This window comes from Dromiciops gliroides, chromosome 1 (genome assembly GCF_019393635.1).
Source record: "Dromiciops gliroides isolate mDroGli1 chromosome 1, mDroGli1.pri, whole genome shotgun sequence".
Taxonomy (NCBI): Eukaryota; Metazoa; Chordata; class Mammalia; order Microbiotheria; family Microbiotheriidae; genus Dromiciops; species Dromiciops gliroides.
The window spans coordinates 748,547,587-748,562,935 of NC_057861.1; the positions used below are offsets into that span (position 1 = coordinate 748,547,587).

General features: G+C 36.3%; 2 protein-coding genes across 2 annotated transcripts in view; one reads left to right on the plus strand and one right to left on the minus strand.

Moving 5' to 3' along the window:
- The window catches only part of LOC122753969 (sodium channel protein type 10 subunit alpha-like), a 52,962-nt gene that overhangs the window by 17,525 nt on the left and 20,088 nt on the right, over nucleotides 1-15,349 (minus strand). Inside the window, exon 4 of the mRNA XM_044001866.1 lies at nucleotides 784-912. Within this exon, the coding sequence (XP_043857801.1) occupies nucleotides 784-912 (129 nt within the window). The remainder of the gene's footprint in view (nucleotides 1-783; nucleotides 913-15,349) is intronic.
- On the plus strand, nucleotides 10,956-11,912 carry LOC122735225 (ribose-phosphate pyrophosphokinase 2-like). Its single transcript, XM_043976595.1, has one exon. It carries the CDS (start codon nucleotides 10,956-10,958, stop codon nucleotides 11,910-11,912), a length of 957 nt encoding a protein of 318 aa, XP_043832530.1.

Sequence of the window (15,349 nt, forward strand, 5' to 3'; positions counted from 1 at the left end):
TGCCCCCCACCAAAAGCCCTCCATAATTTATCATCCTAGGCGCCCAGGGCACAGAGGTCTTAAATAATTTGCTGGTCTGCACCAAAGGTCGGGGTTGGTCCCTTCTTTACTCCAAGGCCAGCCAAAGATGCCCTGCTATCTCTTTATCACAAATCACTGTCAAATCTTCAACTTCTCTCAACACACCCTCATTGTCCCATTCTCTTTGTCTTGTCCTTTGTTCAGTCCTGTCTGAATTTTCATGACCCCATTTGGAGTTTTCTTGACTAATATACTGGGATGGTTTGCCATTTCTTTCTTCAGCTCATTTCAAAGGTGAGGAAACTGAGGCAAATAGGATGAAGTGACTTGTCCAAGGTTACACAGCTAGTAATATAGTTTGAGGACAGATTTGAACCTAGGTCTTCCTGACTCCAGGCCTGGCTCTCTAACCCCCAAGCCACCTAGCTGTGCCTTGTCATGTCCAGGGCAGCCTTTTTTTAATAGGAAAAAACCCTAATACAGTGACCACACTAGAATGATATGAGCCCAGGGGACAAGAAAGAAGTCCCAGTTGCTTTAATAGAATTTGAAAATGAAAAGAAAATGAAAGAATTAATCAATGCAAAAGCATCTATTTAGTACCTGTTTTGGGCTGAGTCCTGGGGTTACAATGACAAAAATGTAATAATTCCTACCTTCAGGGAGCTTCCATTCTCTCCTCAAAGCTTTGGTCCTATACCATGAGTTCACACGTGTTCACATATGCACACGTGCATATGTACATACATGAGAATTACTTACGCCAGGGAAATCACACTAAAATCCAGCCAGTTCCACGGATCTCGAAGGTAAGTGAATTCATTTAGACAAAATCCTCGGGCCAATATTTTTATTAAGGATTCAAATGTATAAATACCTGTGAAGACATACCTATGGAGGCAGAGAAATGCAAGGGTATTAGTTACATGACAGTATTATGATGAATGTATGGACCACCTGGATTGGATGGATCTGCCTTATTATCCAAAAGCATTTTTATGAAACCCTGGATTAATAGGAGCAAAAACCCCTTTGACTGAACTCCAAACTGAACCCAGATAGCTAGCAGATAAGTCCCTATCTGCTGACTTCTTTCCCCAGGATCGTAAATCCTTATGTTGTAAAAATATCTGGGGGGCAGCTAGGTGGTGCAGTGGATAAAGCACCAGCCCTGGAGTCAGGAGGACCTGAGTTCAAATCCGACCTCAGACACTTAACACTTACATATGACCCTGGGCAAGTTACTTAACCCCAATTGCCTCACACACCCCCCCCCCAAAATATCTGGACATCCTCCTCTTTGCCAAACCCTTTTTTGGCTATCATATAATCTTATCATAGTGTTTCTGTTAAGTCAAACTATCTATGGAACTGATTGATATTTCCTACATACTTGTTATAACTGAAATTGTTAAACTGATTTGCCTTAAGTCCAAGTTCCTTCTTTGGATGGGGTCTCTGCATGACTCATGCCTGCTTGTTCTTGGGACAAATAAATTGGTACTGTGTTTTTCCCTAGAAATTCCCTTATCTGTTTTTTGTCATTGTTTTTCTTTTTCCCATAGGAGGATAGGCATGGAAACAAAATTTGAGAGAAATAGTTCCTGTGGCTCAGATTTGATTGGAAATTGGAGGTGGAATTCACCCTGGAACACAGATCTGGGAAGGCACCTTCAGGCAGTTTTCTCCCAAGTAAACTCCAGTCTCTGACTTGCAAGGTGAAAGTTCCTTTCCAGTTTTCAACTCAAATCTCGAACTCTCACATTAGTTTGAGTTCTTGTCCCATGAAGAAGCTTTGGAGCCATTAAAAGAGGATAGCCATCACAAGCTATTTCTCAAAGGTAGGAATTCCTCAGGGTAAAAGGTTGGGGCATACAAATTCCAATTTATCCAATTTGGCCAAGTCCCCTCATAGATCTGTTGTATCGCAAATAGTTAAGAAACATGTTTCTGATGTACACAAATATTGTACGAAATGATCAGAATTGACTAAAGATAATGACAAATTAAATTGGCCTATTGGAGGTCCTTTGACTGGCCTAAATTAGGTTAAATCAGGTTATCCTCAAGAAAAGTTAAAAGGCAAAGAAAGTTTTCTCTTCCTCTCTCCTCTTCTTTCTCCATTTTCTTCTTCTCTGAAAAGGGAATGTCAGTAGAGGATGGAAAAAGACTGAGAAAGGAAGCCTCAAGGAAATAGAAATTGTTTGGGATTGTGTCTCATGTGTGTCTATGTGTCTGATGTGGGATTTTCTCTTATGTGAGTTCAAGTTTCTGTTGAAAATGTAATTTTTCATACATAGAATTTAGAAGGAAAGTTTTGTTTAATTGTTTAATAAAGCTACCCCCCCTCCCCGATGTGGCTAGGTTAAGGAAGTAGGGGAAGGGCAGAAAGAAATTTGCTCTTCTAACAGTATCTTGCAAACTAATTAGAAAGCTGAATGTGGCATTAAAATACTAATTTAAATTTTTTCTCCAACTAGAAAAGAAAAAAAAGGCAATTTCAGTGACTATAGAGAGTCAGTTTTGCTATGTAAGCTTTCTAGGCTTGTTTTTTAAAGCTGGACAAGTCTCACCAGCAAGGGAAAGGTTTTGTGTCATCAGGAAATCATCAGGAAAAAGGTAATTGAATTTGATTAGGCTATCTAGTTAAGAAATTTGGGGAATCATACAAATTAAAGTTAAGTAAAATCTATTACATACTGATGATGTAGGGGATGAATTTAATTGATCAAATTGATCATGAGGTATCCCAAAGAATTACAAGACTCAGTGACTAAGTTTTCCAAGTTTTATTAAAATACTGTGAGGCCACAGGGGAGACACCAAGGAGAAAAGTGTCTCAATTTGGGAGATGGAAATGATTATATTTATAGTGAGAAAAAGTAGGTTATCTCCTTCTTAAGGAGGTACATGGGAGGTCTTATCCTAATTTGGACTTCTTGGGGTTATAGGACAACCCCCAAAGCAGGTACCTTTTTCCTTGGAGGTGTGTTTTGGGGGTTTACATGTCATAAGGTGAAGCTAAGGATACATTTGGTGTTCTCTGTGCATGATCATAAAGACATGCTCAAACTCTGTGGTTTTCCTTAAGATCTGGTTTCTAGGTATCCTATCATCTAGGAATATTAATGGCTATTAATGGTTAATGGTCCCTTGTCACTGTTTCTGTTGATGATATTGGTTGATAGGGACTTGAACCCTCTTGGTTACTGTAAGAACACAAACCTAAGTTTCTCTATAAACCCTTTTAGGTACCATTGATAAGAATCCAAGTCTTAGGTAATCTGCTAGCCCCTTTTAGCAACAGTTGATAGGTTATCTATTTTTCTCTTTTAGAGCTTAGGTCTTAGAGCTCAGATCTTAGGTTGTCTGTTAACCCTTTTTAGCCTCCTCCATCACTGACACTTTTAAAAAATTTTTGTAGTGGAATAGCTGGGGGAAGGGGGCGGACCAGGAAAATATGAAATGCTTCGAATAAATGGTTCTTGTGTGAAATAGTACTAAGATGAAATTACCATTTTGGGTTCTATATGATATCATTTGGAAAATAGATCCAGTTGTAATTGAATAAATTCTGGTATCATTTTATAAGTGAAATTTATTATGATGATGCTATATCAGGAAATTTGTAGTTTTAAGCCGTTGCCTCAGTTATGTGATTTGTAATATGTAAAGGAAAAGTTCCCAACAGTTTAATAGTTAATTGTATTAGAGATATTGTTAGATTGTGAATTCTTAAAATTCTTTTGGGTTATGGATTTAATTGTTAAAAGACTATTGTAGGGGCAGCTAGGTGGCACAGTGGATAGAGCACTGGCCCTGGATTCAGGAGGACCTGAATTCAAATCCAGCCTCAGATACTTACTAGCAGTGTGACCCTGGGCAAATCACTTAACCCCCATTGCCCTACAAAAAACAAAAAACAAAACAACAAAAGACTATTGTAATAGTAATAATGGTTTTCTAGGAAATGGGCACAGTTAGACCCCTTTACAATATCTTCATCTGTATTTAAGGCTTTAAGATCTAGCCATAATCTCAGTAAAGTACAGTGATTTGGTTTTATTTAAAAGCTAGAAATTACAAAAAATATATATTTTTATAAAAAAAGAAATCAGTCTCTAACTATTGGGCAATATAGTCCTAAGAGCAACTTTATGACTTTGTCTCCAGTTTACAATTAGTAAGGTTAGATAATCACCTACTTAATCAATTTTAGGATAAATCTCTAGGAAGACATTAAATCTAATGTTACATAAGTATTGAGTATGGTAAAGATATTGGTTATTTGTTAATGTGCTTATTATACAGAATCTTAAATATCTCCTCGTGCTATTCAAATTGAGAATTATTTAACTCATTGCTTCTCAGCCATTTGGCTAAGATCAAGTGAGAATTATTTGACTCATACCCTGTCAGCCTTTAGCCAAATTCCTTAAGTCCTTTTACCTGAAGGGCACAAAAGCCTACTACAAAAAAGCTTCTGCAACAGAAGGGAAAAAAAGCCTGCACATTTTTAACCTCAACTTGTTATCTGCTAAGTTTCAAAGGGAGGGGCAGAGTTCTTAGCTTGTTGGAGAAAAGCAGGAAACCAATTTTTACATAGTGAGGAAATCCTCACTATGGGCTTTTCACAAAGGTATTATGCGAATTTACGAATGATATTATTTTTCTTTTACAAATGTAGAGTATTAGCCATAGAAATTAAAATGTTACCGTTAGCTATTATAAATCCACAGTTGATTTGATTCAAGACAAAATCTGCCCTGAAGGAAATAACTTGGTCTGAATGTGGGTTCTTCTATCAGGATTATTATGTGTGAGAAAATAATGGGTTTTGGATTGGATTAAGAGTGACTAGATTGACTGACTTTGCTGATTAACTCACTTAAAGTTAATTCAATTAAAAGCACACCTAGGGGGCGGGCTAGGTGGCGCAGTGGATAAAGCACAGGCCCTGGATTCAGGAGTACCTGAGTTCAAATCCGGCCTCAGACACTTGACACTTACTAGCTGTGTGACCCTGGGCAAGTCACTTAACCCCCATTGCCCTGCAAAAAAAAAAAAAAAAAGCACACCTGCCTGGTCCTCAAGGGGGTGTATTCTCAGAGGTTGTGAACTCTGACCTCAACACAGGACCATCCTCAAGTCCAGTGAACCAATAGATTTGGGTGATGCTAGCCAATTAGCTTGAAGCAATGTGGAAGGACTGCCTCTCCTCCAGACCCATAAAAATCTTCCACTCTCAGTTGGTCTCTCCGACAGGCTCATGGTGGAGGACTTGGAGGAAGAATCAGGCCGGGCTGGAGCTAACTTTCTGACCCAGGTGTTCTCTTTTTACTAAAAATTGGTATGCTTTAATAAATGCTTAATGCCCCCAAACTGGTGCTAAAACTTCTAATTTGTAAATAACAAATATATTAGAATCCCCAAACTTCAGACAGAAATAAGGCAACGCAAGATGTTGGTGAGCAGTGATATGAAAGAAAGGGGGGGGTGGAGTACAAAGGGAGTAAATATAATGGAGAGGAATAGACAGCTAGTAATAATAACTATGAATGTGAATGGGATGAACTCTGTCATAAAACAGAAATGAATTGCAGAGTGGATTAAAAACCAAAATTCTACAATATGCTGTTTACAAGAAACACATTTGAAGCAGAGAGATACACACAGAGTAAAGGTAAAAGGCTGGAGCAGAATATATCATACTTCAGCTAAAGTCAAAAAAGCAGGGGTAGCAATACTTATCTCAGACAAAGTAAAGACAAAAATAGATCTAATTAAAAGAGATAAGGAAGGAAACTACATCTTGCTAAAAAGCACCAAAGACAATGAAATAATATCAATATTAAACATGTATGCGCCAAGTGGTATAGCATCCAAATTCTTAGAGGAGAAGTTAAATGAGTTACAAGAGGAAATAAACAGTAATACTATACTAGTGGGGGATCTGAATCTTCCCCTCTCAGAATTATATAAATCTAGCCACAAAATAAATAAGAAAGAAGTGAAATAGGTGAATGGAATACTAGAAAAGTTAGACATGATAGATGTCTAGAGAAAATTGAATGGGGATAGAAAGGAATAGCCCTTTTTTCTCAGCATTACATGGCACATTTTCAAAAATTGACCATGTATTAGGGCACAGAAACATCATAGTCAAATGTAGAAAGGCAGAAATAGTAAATGCATCCTTCTCAGATCATAATGCAATAAAAATTACATGTAATAAAGAGCCATGGAAAAGTAGACTGAAAATCAATTGGAAACTAAATAATTTCATTCTAAAGAATGAGTGGGCCAAACAACAAATCATAGAAACAATCAATAACTTTATCCAAGAAAATGACAATAATGAGACAACATACCAAAATCTATGGGATGCAGCCAAAGCAGTGCTTAGGGGAAATTTTATAGCTCTAACTGCTTACATGAATAAAAAAGAGAAAGAGGAGATCAATGAATTGGGCATGCAACTTAAAAAGCTAGAAAAAGAACAAATTAGAAATCCCCAATTAAATACTAAATTAGAAATCCTGAACATTAAAGGAGAAATTAATAAAATTGAAAGCAAGAAAACTATAGAATAAATCAATAAAACTAAGAGCTGGTTTTATGAAAAAAAAAAACAATAAAATAGATAAACCACTGGTTAATTTGATTAAAAAAAGAAAGAAAACCAAATTACCAGTATCAAAAATGAAAGGGGTGATTCTACCACAAATGAAGTGGAAATTAAAACAATAATTAGGAACTATTTTGCCCAACTGTATGCCAATAAATTTGACAATCTAAATGAAATAGATAAATATTTACAAACATACAAACTTCCCAGGTTAACTGAAGAGGAAATAAAATCTTTAAATAAGCCCATATTAGAAAAAGATATTGAACAAGCCATTAATGAACTCCCTAAGAAAAAACCCCCAGGGACAGATGGGTTTACAGGTGAATTCTACCAAACATTTAAAGAACAATTAATTCCAATATTATACAAATTATTTTGAAAAATAGGTGAAGAAGGAGTTCTACCAAATTCGTTTTATGACACAAATATGGTGGTGATACCAAAACCAGGCAGAGCAAAAACAGAGAAAGAAAATTATACACCAAGTTCCCAAATGAATATTGATGCTAAAATCCTAAATAAGATATTAGCAAGGAGATTACAGCAAGTGATCACCAGGATAATACACTATGACCAGGTGAGATTTATACCAGGAATAGAGGGCTGGTTCAACATTAGGAAAACTATTAACATAATTAACCACATCAATAAGAAAACTAACCAAAATCATATGATTATCTCAATAGATGCCAAGAAAGCTTTTGACAAAATACAACACCCATTCCTAATAAAAACACTAGAGAGCTTAGGAATAGGTGGAGCTTTCCTTAAAATAATAAGCAGTACCTACTTAAAACCATCAGCAAGCATTATATGTAATGGAGATAAGTTAGAGGCCTTCCCAATAAGATCAGGGTGAAACAGGAATGTCCATTATCACCTCTATTATTCAATATTGTACTAGAAATGTTAGCTTTAGCAATCAGAGAAGAAAAAGGAATTAAAGGAATTAGAATAGGCAAAGAGGAAACAAAACTATCACTCTTTGCAGATGATATGATGGTATACTTAGAGAATCCTAGAGAACCAACTCAAAAATTACTTGAAACAATTAACAACTTTAGCAAAGTAGCAGAATATAAAATGAATCCACATAAACCATCAGCATTTCTATACATGACCAACAAAGTCCAGCAGCAAGAGATTGAAAGAGAAATTCCATTTAAAGTAACGGTAGATAATATAAAATACTTGGGAGTCTATTTGCCAAGACAAACCCAGGAACTCTATGAACACAATTACAAAACACTTTTCATACAAATCAAATCAGATCTAAATAATTGGAAAGATATCAATTGCTTATGGATAGGCTGAGATAATATAATAAAAATTACAATTCTACCTAAATTAATTTACTTATTCAGTGCCATACCAATCAGACTACTACCTGAAAATTATTTTATAGAGCTAGAAAAAATAATAACAAAATTCATCTGGAAAAACAAAAAGTCAAGGATATCAAGGGAAATAATGGGAAAAAATGCACAGGAAGGTGGGTTAGCTGTACCAAATCTGGAGCTCTACTATAAAGCAGCAGTCATCAAAAATATCTGGTACTGGCTAAGAAATAGAGTGGAGGACCAATGAAATAGGCTAGGTACAGGAGACACAGTAGTAAATGACATTAGTAATATACTGTTTGATAAACCCAAAGACCCCAGCTTCTGGGATAGGAATTCAGTATTTGACAAAAACTGCTGGGAAAACTGGAAGATAGTATGGCAGAAAATAGGCATAGACCAACATCTGACACCTTATACTAAAATAAGGTCAAAATGGGTACATGATTTAGACATAAGAGGTGATACCATAGGTAAATTAGGAGAGAAAGGAATAGTCTACCTATCAGATCTTTGGAAAGGAAAACAGTTTTTGACCAAACCAGAGATAGAGAATATTATGAAATGTAAAATGGATGATTTTGATTATATTAAAATAAAAAGGTTTTGTACAAACAGATGCAATGCATGCAAAATTAGAAGGGATGCAGAAAGCTGGGAAACAATTTTTATGGCCAGTACTTCTGATAAAGGCCTTATTTCTAAAATATATAGAGAACTAAATCAAATTTATAAGAATCCAAGTCATTCCCCAGTTGAGAAATGGTCAAAGGATATGACCAGGCAGTTTTCTGATGAAGAAATCAAAGCTATCTATTGCCATATAAAAAAAATTGTTCTAAATCACTATTGATTAGAGAAATACAAATTAAAACAACTCTGAGGTACCACCTGACACCTATCAGATTGGCTAATATGACAAAAAAGGAAAATAATAAATGTTGGAGAAGCTGTGGAAAAATTGGAACACTAATGCATTGTTGGTAGAGCTGTGAACTGATCCAACCATTCTGGAGGTCAATTTGGAATTATGCCCAAAGGGCTATAAAGCTCTGTATATCCTTTGACCTAGCAATACCACTTTTGGGTCTTTTTCCCAAAGAGATCATTAAAAAGGGGAAAGGACCCACATGTACAAAAATATCTATAGCTGCTCTTTATGTGGTGGCAAGGAATTGGAAATTGAGGGGATGTCCATCAACTGGGGAATGGCTGAACAAGTTGTGGTATATGAATGTGTTGGAATTTTATTGTGCTGTAAGAAATGATGAACAGGAGGAATTCAGAGAAACCTGGAAGGACTTGCATGAACTGATGATGAGTGAGACGAGCAGAACCAGAAGAACATTATACACAGTATCATAGACATTATGTGTTGATCAACTGTGATAGACTAGATTCTTCTCACCAATCCAATGGTACAAGAAAGTTCCAAATGACTTATGATGGAAAAGGCTCTCCAAATCCAGAAAAAAAAGAACTGTGGAATATGGATGCAGATTGAACCATACTATTTCTTTTGTTTTTGGTGCTGTTGTTTTTCTTTTTTGAGGTTTTTCCTTTTTGCTCTGATTCTTCTCTTATAACATGACTAATGTAGAAATATGTTTAATGTTATTATACATATATATATTTATATAAAACCTATATCAGATTACCTGCTTCTAGGGGAGGAGGGAGTGAGGTGGGGGAGGGAGGGGAGGGAGGGAGAAAAATTTGAAATTGGAAATCTTATCTAAACAAATATTGAAAACTAAAAAAAAAGAAATTAATTTAAAAAAAAGAAATAAGACAACCACACATTAAATTTTATACCTCATATATGACAAATTAGGACTTAACATTTAAAAGATTTTTTATTTGTCATTAAGAAATCTACTAGCTGCGTGACCCCAAGAAAGTCTATCTGTCTCAGTTTACTTTTCTGTAAAGGGAATGATAATAGAGCTTACCTCCCAAAATTGTTGTGAGGATCACATGATTGTAAAGTGCTTAGCACAGGGCAAATGTTATATAAATTATTTTCTGTGTAAAGTATAGAACAAAAGTACATGTAACTAAATTAAGAGCACCTGATTGGTAATTAATTGGTTTTGTTTCAAGTTTAAAAAAAAAATCCTGATATTGTTTTAAGGTATTATGTTTCTAAATTTTCTTATAGTGTATAATTTGGTAAATAATTGTATCAGGGGGCAGCTAGGTGGCACAGTGGATAGAGCACTGGCCCTGGATTCAGGAGGACCCGAATTCAAGTGTGGCCTTAGACACTTAAAACTTACTAGCTGTGTGACCCTGGGCAAGTCACTTAACCCCAATTTGCTCACCAAAATAATAATAATAATAATAATAATAATAATAATAATAATAATAATAATAATGTCAGCTATGATTGAAAAGTAATTCTCTTATAATCTAGATGTTGTTTAAAAAACTGTACTGTTAAAAAGAGAATAAATGGTTTAGGAAGCTGTTGGTCTGACCATGTGTTCTGAAGCACTGTAATAACTTATACCAATAACTAAGCTATTTGAAGGTATTGGGTTGTTTTTTTTTGAGGCAATTGGGGTTAAGTGACTTGCCCAGGGTCACACAGCTAGTAAGTGTTAAGTGTCTGAGGCCGGATTTGAACTCAGGTCCTCCTGACTCCAGGGCCGGTGTTCTATCCACTGCGCTACCTAGATATTTTTTAAAAGGAAAATTGGTAATTATAAAAAGAAAATGCCTGCTTGTTCTTGGGACAAATAAACTGGTACTATGTTTTTCCCTAGCAGTTTTCTGATCTGTTTTTTGTTGATGTTTTTTCCTGTAGGAGGATAGACACAGAAACAAAATTTGACAAGGAGAAGGCCCTTGATGCTTCTTCAATTGGTAGAAAATAGCTGATTGGTTCTTTTTTATTCTCTTTCTTTTTAAATCTTGAATCTTGAGCCTCAGCCACCACTGCCCAGCACCAAGCCCCAGCCATGCCTAACATTGTGCTGTTCAGTGGTAGCTCACACCAAGACCTGTCCCAGAAAGTGGCAGACAGACTGGGGCTGGAGCTGGGCAAGGTGGTCACTAAGAAATTCAGTAACCTGGAGACCAGTGTAGAAATTGGCAAAAGTGTGAGAGGGAAAGACGTCTACATCATCCAGAGTGGCTGTGGGGAAATTAATGATAACTTGATGGAACTTCTCCTTATGATGAATGCCTGCAAAATTTCATCCTCATCCAGAGTGACTGCAGTGATTCCGTGTTTTCCATATGCCCGACAAGACAAAAAAGACAAGAGTCATGTTCCCATTTCTGCAAAACTTGTGGCTAACATGCTTACCGCAGCTGGGGCTGATCATATCATTACAATGGATCTCCATGCTTCTCAGATACAGGGTTTTTTTGATATTCCAGTGGATAACTTGTATGCAGAACCTGTTGTCTTGCAATGGATTCAAGAAAATATTACAGAATGGAGGAATTGTATCATTGTGTCCCCGGATGCTGGTGGAGCCAAAAGAGTGACATCAATTGCTAACAGACTGAATGTAGAATTCGCTTTGATTCACAAAGAAAGAAAGAAGGCAAACGAGGTCGACAGGATGCTTTTGGTTGGCGATGTGAGGGATCGCGTAGCCATCCTTGTGGATGACACGGCTGATACATGTGGCACGATATGCCATGCCGCAGATAAGTTACTTTCTGTGGGAGCCACCAAAGTTTATGCCATTCTGACTCATGGAATCTTCTCTGGACCAGCTATTGCCAGGATTAATAATGCTGCATTTGAGGCAGTGGTAGTCACAAATACAATTCCACAAGAGGACAAAATGAAACGGTGCTCTAAAATCCAGGTTATTGACATTTCAATGATACTGGCTGAAGCAATACGGAGAACACACAATGGTGAATCTGTGACTTGCCTGTTCAGTCATGTTCCATTATAACTACAGGTCATGGCTTTCTGTAGGCTGTGTATAACCAGTCTGTTTTGGTTTAATTACTGGGACTCGATGTTCATTAAAGCTTCAATTTTTTTTTCTAATTTTTGCTTTGAGATTCCTCTTTTCCCCTCCTGAACCTGTCTTTCCAACCTTCTTCTTACCTCCTCCATCCCCTCCCCTTTACCTTTTTTTTTTAAAGTGAGCCAATTGGGATTAAGTGACTTGCCCAAAGTCACACAGCTAGTAAGTGTCAAGTGTCTGAGGCCAAATTTGAACTCAGGTCCTCCTGGATCCAGAGCCAGTGCTCTATCCACTGTACCACCTAGCTTTCCCCCTTTACCTTTTTTTAATGAATTGGCTTGTACGGGAAATGTCTGCATTTTGTTCTGTTATGGTAGATAACTTTTTCTTGTACTGTTACTTTATATTGGAATTTCAATTATAAGAGTATAATTACACTTCAGAAGTTTTTAAATTTTCTATATCTGGGTTTGTCAAAGGTAACCCTATATTAAAGCATTTTGTATATTACTTTTATTTAATAAAAATGCCTATGGGCATTTGGGTAAAATCCCTTCCATATAGAATTAGACCTTTTATTCAGAATAAACATTATTTTAGAGAATTGTAGGGTACCTTGAATATATTGACCTTTTTTGTTAGTTGGAGTTCAAATTAATTTCTTGTACTTTACCTAGTTTAAACAAAGTTTTGATCAGCTAAATGATGGTCATTGACCAATTTGCTGATGAATATTTGTAGACAAATCAGTTAAGGGCAATGTAGTACAAATGAATGTAGTTTTATGTATCACATCTAAGTTGGCTGTCATATTGCTGTAAATTTCTGCTCATTGTTTCTATTCCAACATTGAAAGAATCTTCAGGTTAACAGGCCTAAAAAGGATGATTTATCTGACATTTCACTTGTTGACATCAGTCTTACTGCATTTTTCTATGCAGTATAATAGTTTCCAAAAGATGCAGTATTTTTAAAGTAATCTTGCAAGAAAACTATGCAATACAGTTTGTGCAGATTCATGAACAAATAGATTGATAGCATTGACGTTCTGACTTCTGAGCTTGTCTAATATGTTAAAAGAAGGAACCAAATATATACTGCTTTGGCTACTTATACAAGGTATCCCAAAACACTTAGTGCAGTTTTTATGTCTGTGTTGTTGGAGCACAGTGAGAATAGTATAGCTACAATTCAGAATACTTGAAACCCATTGAAATGAAAATGTCCAGAACTGATTTTATCCTCTAGCACAAAACAGGTTGAAATCTATATAGTCAGCCTGCTCTGATGAAAAATCATTGTTTTATCATTTATTTAACATTATTTTTGGTTTTGCCTATTTTGAAAATAAATCTATGATGTTAAATATGGCTGTGTTTACATCTATATAAGTAGAATCAGATACATGTACAAGATTAAATAGTCTGTAAAGGTTGCCTTAAGAGAAGACACTGGTATTTTTAGGTTTTCTGTTTCCTTTGGGGTCTATCTATATCTTTGGCCCACAGGAAATGAAATTAGCCAAGTTTTTCATTTACATTCAATATTGCTGCATGCATGTAGAACCACCTTATGTCACTTTCCAAATAATATGACTAGGGAACCATGATCACACCCAAGTTGCTCACCCCAAAGCTTTGTCATATCAATCAGTTAAATATTTACACCTTATCATTCCTTTATTAGCTATTGTTATTGTCCAAGAATTGTATTATTTGTGGTGCTTGTGTTGATCAGGTTACTCTTACAAAATGAATTTCCTGTTATTTCCTCTAATATTATACTCAAGTATTTTCAATAAAATTGCATTGCACATTGTTCCTTTTATTTTTTTATTTTTTTGGTGAGGCAATTGGAGTTAAGTGACTTGCCCAGAGTCACACAGCTAGTAATTGTTAAGTGTCTGAGGCTGGATTTGAACTCAGGTCTTCCTGACTTCAGGGCCGGTGCTCTATCCACTGTGCCACTTAGCTGCCCCTACATTGTTCCTTTTATAAGAAAAAAAATCTTTAATCTTTAGGGATGAGTTGCTGACAAAGGGAGGGGGGAAGAACATATTCAAGAGGATATTTTCTGAAAGCAAAAGATATCAATAAAAATAAGATTTTTAGAAAGTAAATCGGAGGACAGAGCCAAAATGGCAGAGTAGATGAAACACTCAGCTGACCTCTCCCAATATTCCAAACAAGTTTGAAATAATGCCTCAAATAAAATTCTGGAGTGGTAGGGTCAACAAAAGGTCAGAGTGAGACATTCTTCCAGCCTAGCACAATTTAGGAGGTCAGAAGGAGAGATCTGTAACATAGGGGTGGAAGCTGGCCAGAGCTTGCATGAACGCAACACCCTTGGTGGGACTAGGTGGTGGTGACAAGCAAAAGCAGCTTCAGGAGCTCTTAAGCCAGAAATAATAGAGGGGCCTGGCAACTGGTCAGAAAGAGATTACAGGGGACCTCTGTGCTAGGATTGGATGCAGGACTGTAAACCATTTGGCATTCCAGTGTCTATAAACACGTCTGGGTCAAGTTCAAGGGTGGGGATTAGGACTTTCAGCCAAGAAGGAGCAGGGGTTCTGAGAAGTAGTATCACTTCCATTCTCAGGAGATCAGGGGCCCTTCCTGGGTAGGAACCAGAGCACAAACCAAGAAAGCAGTGGCCACACCTCGCCCCAGATCACACCATGATGAAAACACTGAAAACTTCCAAACCCCCAGAACTAGCTCTGAAAACAGCAATGCAGAAAAAGTCTGAAGTTTCTGACATCCCCCATGCTGGGAACAGAGCCCCACCTTAATATAAATTCAAAGTCAAGAAACAGACTGAAAAAAATAAGCAAAAGAACAAATAAACAAAAATAACCTGACCACAAGACTCTACTAGGGTGGCAAGGAAGATGAAAACAGAAGCTCAGAAAACAACAATGAAGTCAAGATAGCTACAATCAAAACCTTAAAATGGGAATTGGACACAAGCCCAAAAAGAATTTCTGGAAGAGCTTAAAAATGATTTTTTAAATCAAATAAGAGTGGTAGAGGAAAAATTAGTAAAGAAAGAAGAGCAAGGAAAGAAAATTATGAAAAAAAAAACACCATTAAACAGCTTGGTAAAAGAGGCACAAAAATACTGAATAACCCCTAAAAACTGGGATTGGTCAAGTTGAAAAAGATGTACAAAAATTCGCTGATGAAAATAACTCCTTAAAAATTAGAATTGGGCAAGTGGGCACTAATGACTACATGAGATACAAAGAAACAAGAAAATAAAGTAACAAAAATAAAAACATTTAGAAAAATGTGAAATATTTTATCAGAAAAACAACTAACCTAGAAAATAGATCAAGGAGAGATAATTTATGAATTATTGGAATACCTGAAAACCATGATTAAAGAAAGAACCTAGATATTACATTTTAAGAAATTACA

Bases quoted from the DNA above. Each gene is read 5' to 3' on its own strand.
- LOC122735225 (XM_043976595.1), top strand. From the start codon at position 10,956: ATGCCTAACATTGTGCTGTTCAGTGGTAGCTCACACCAAGACCTGTCC.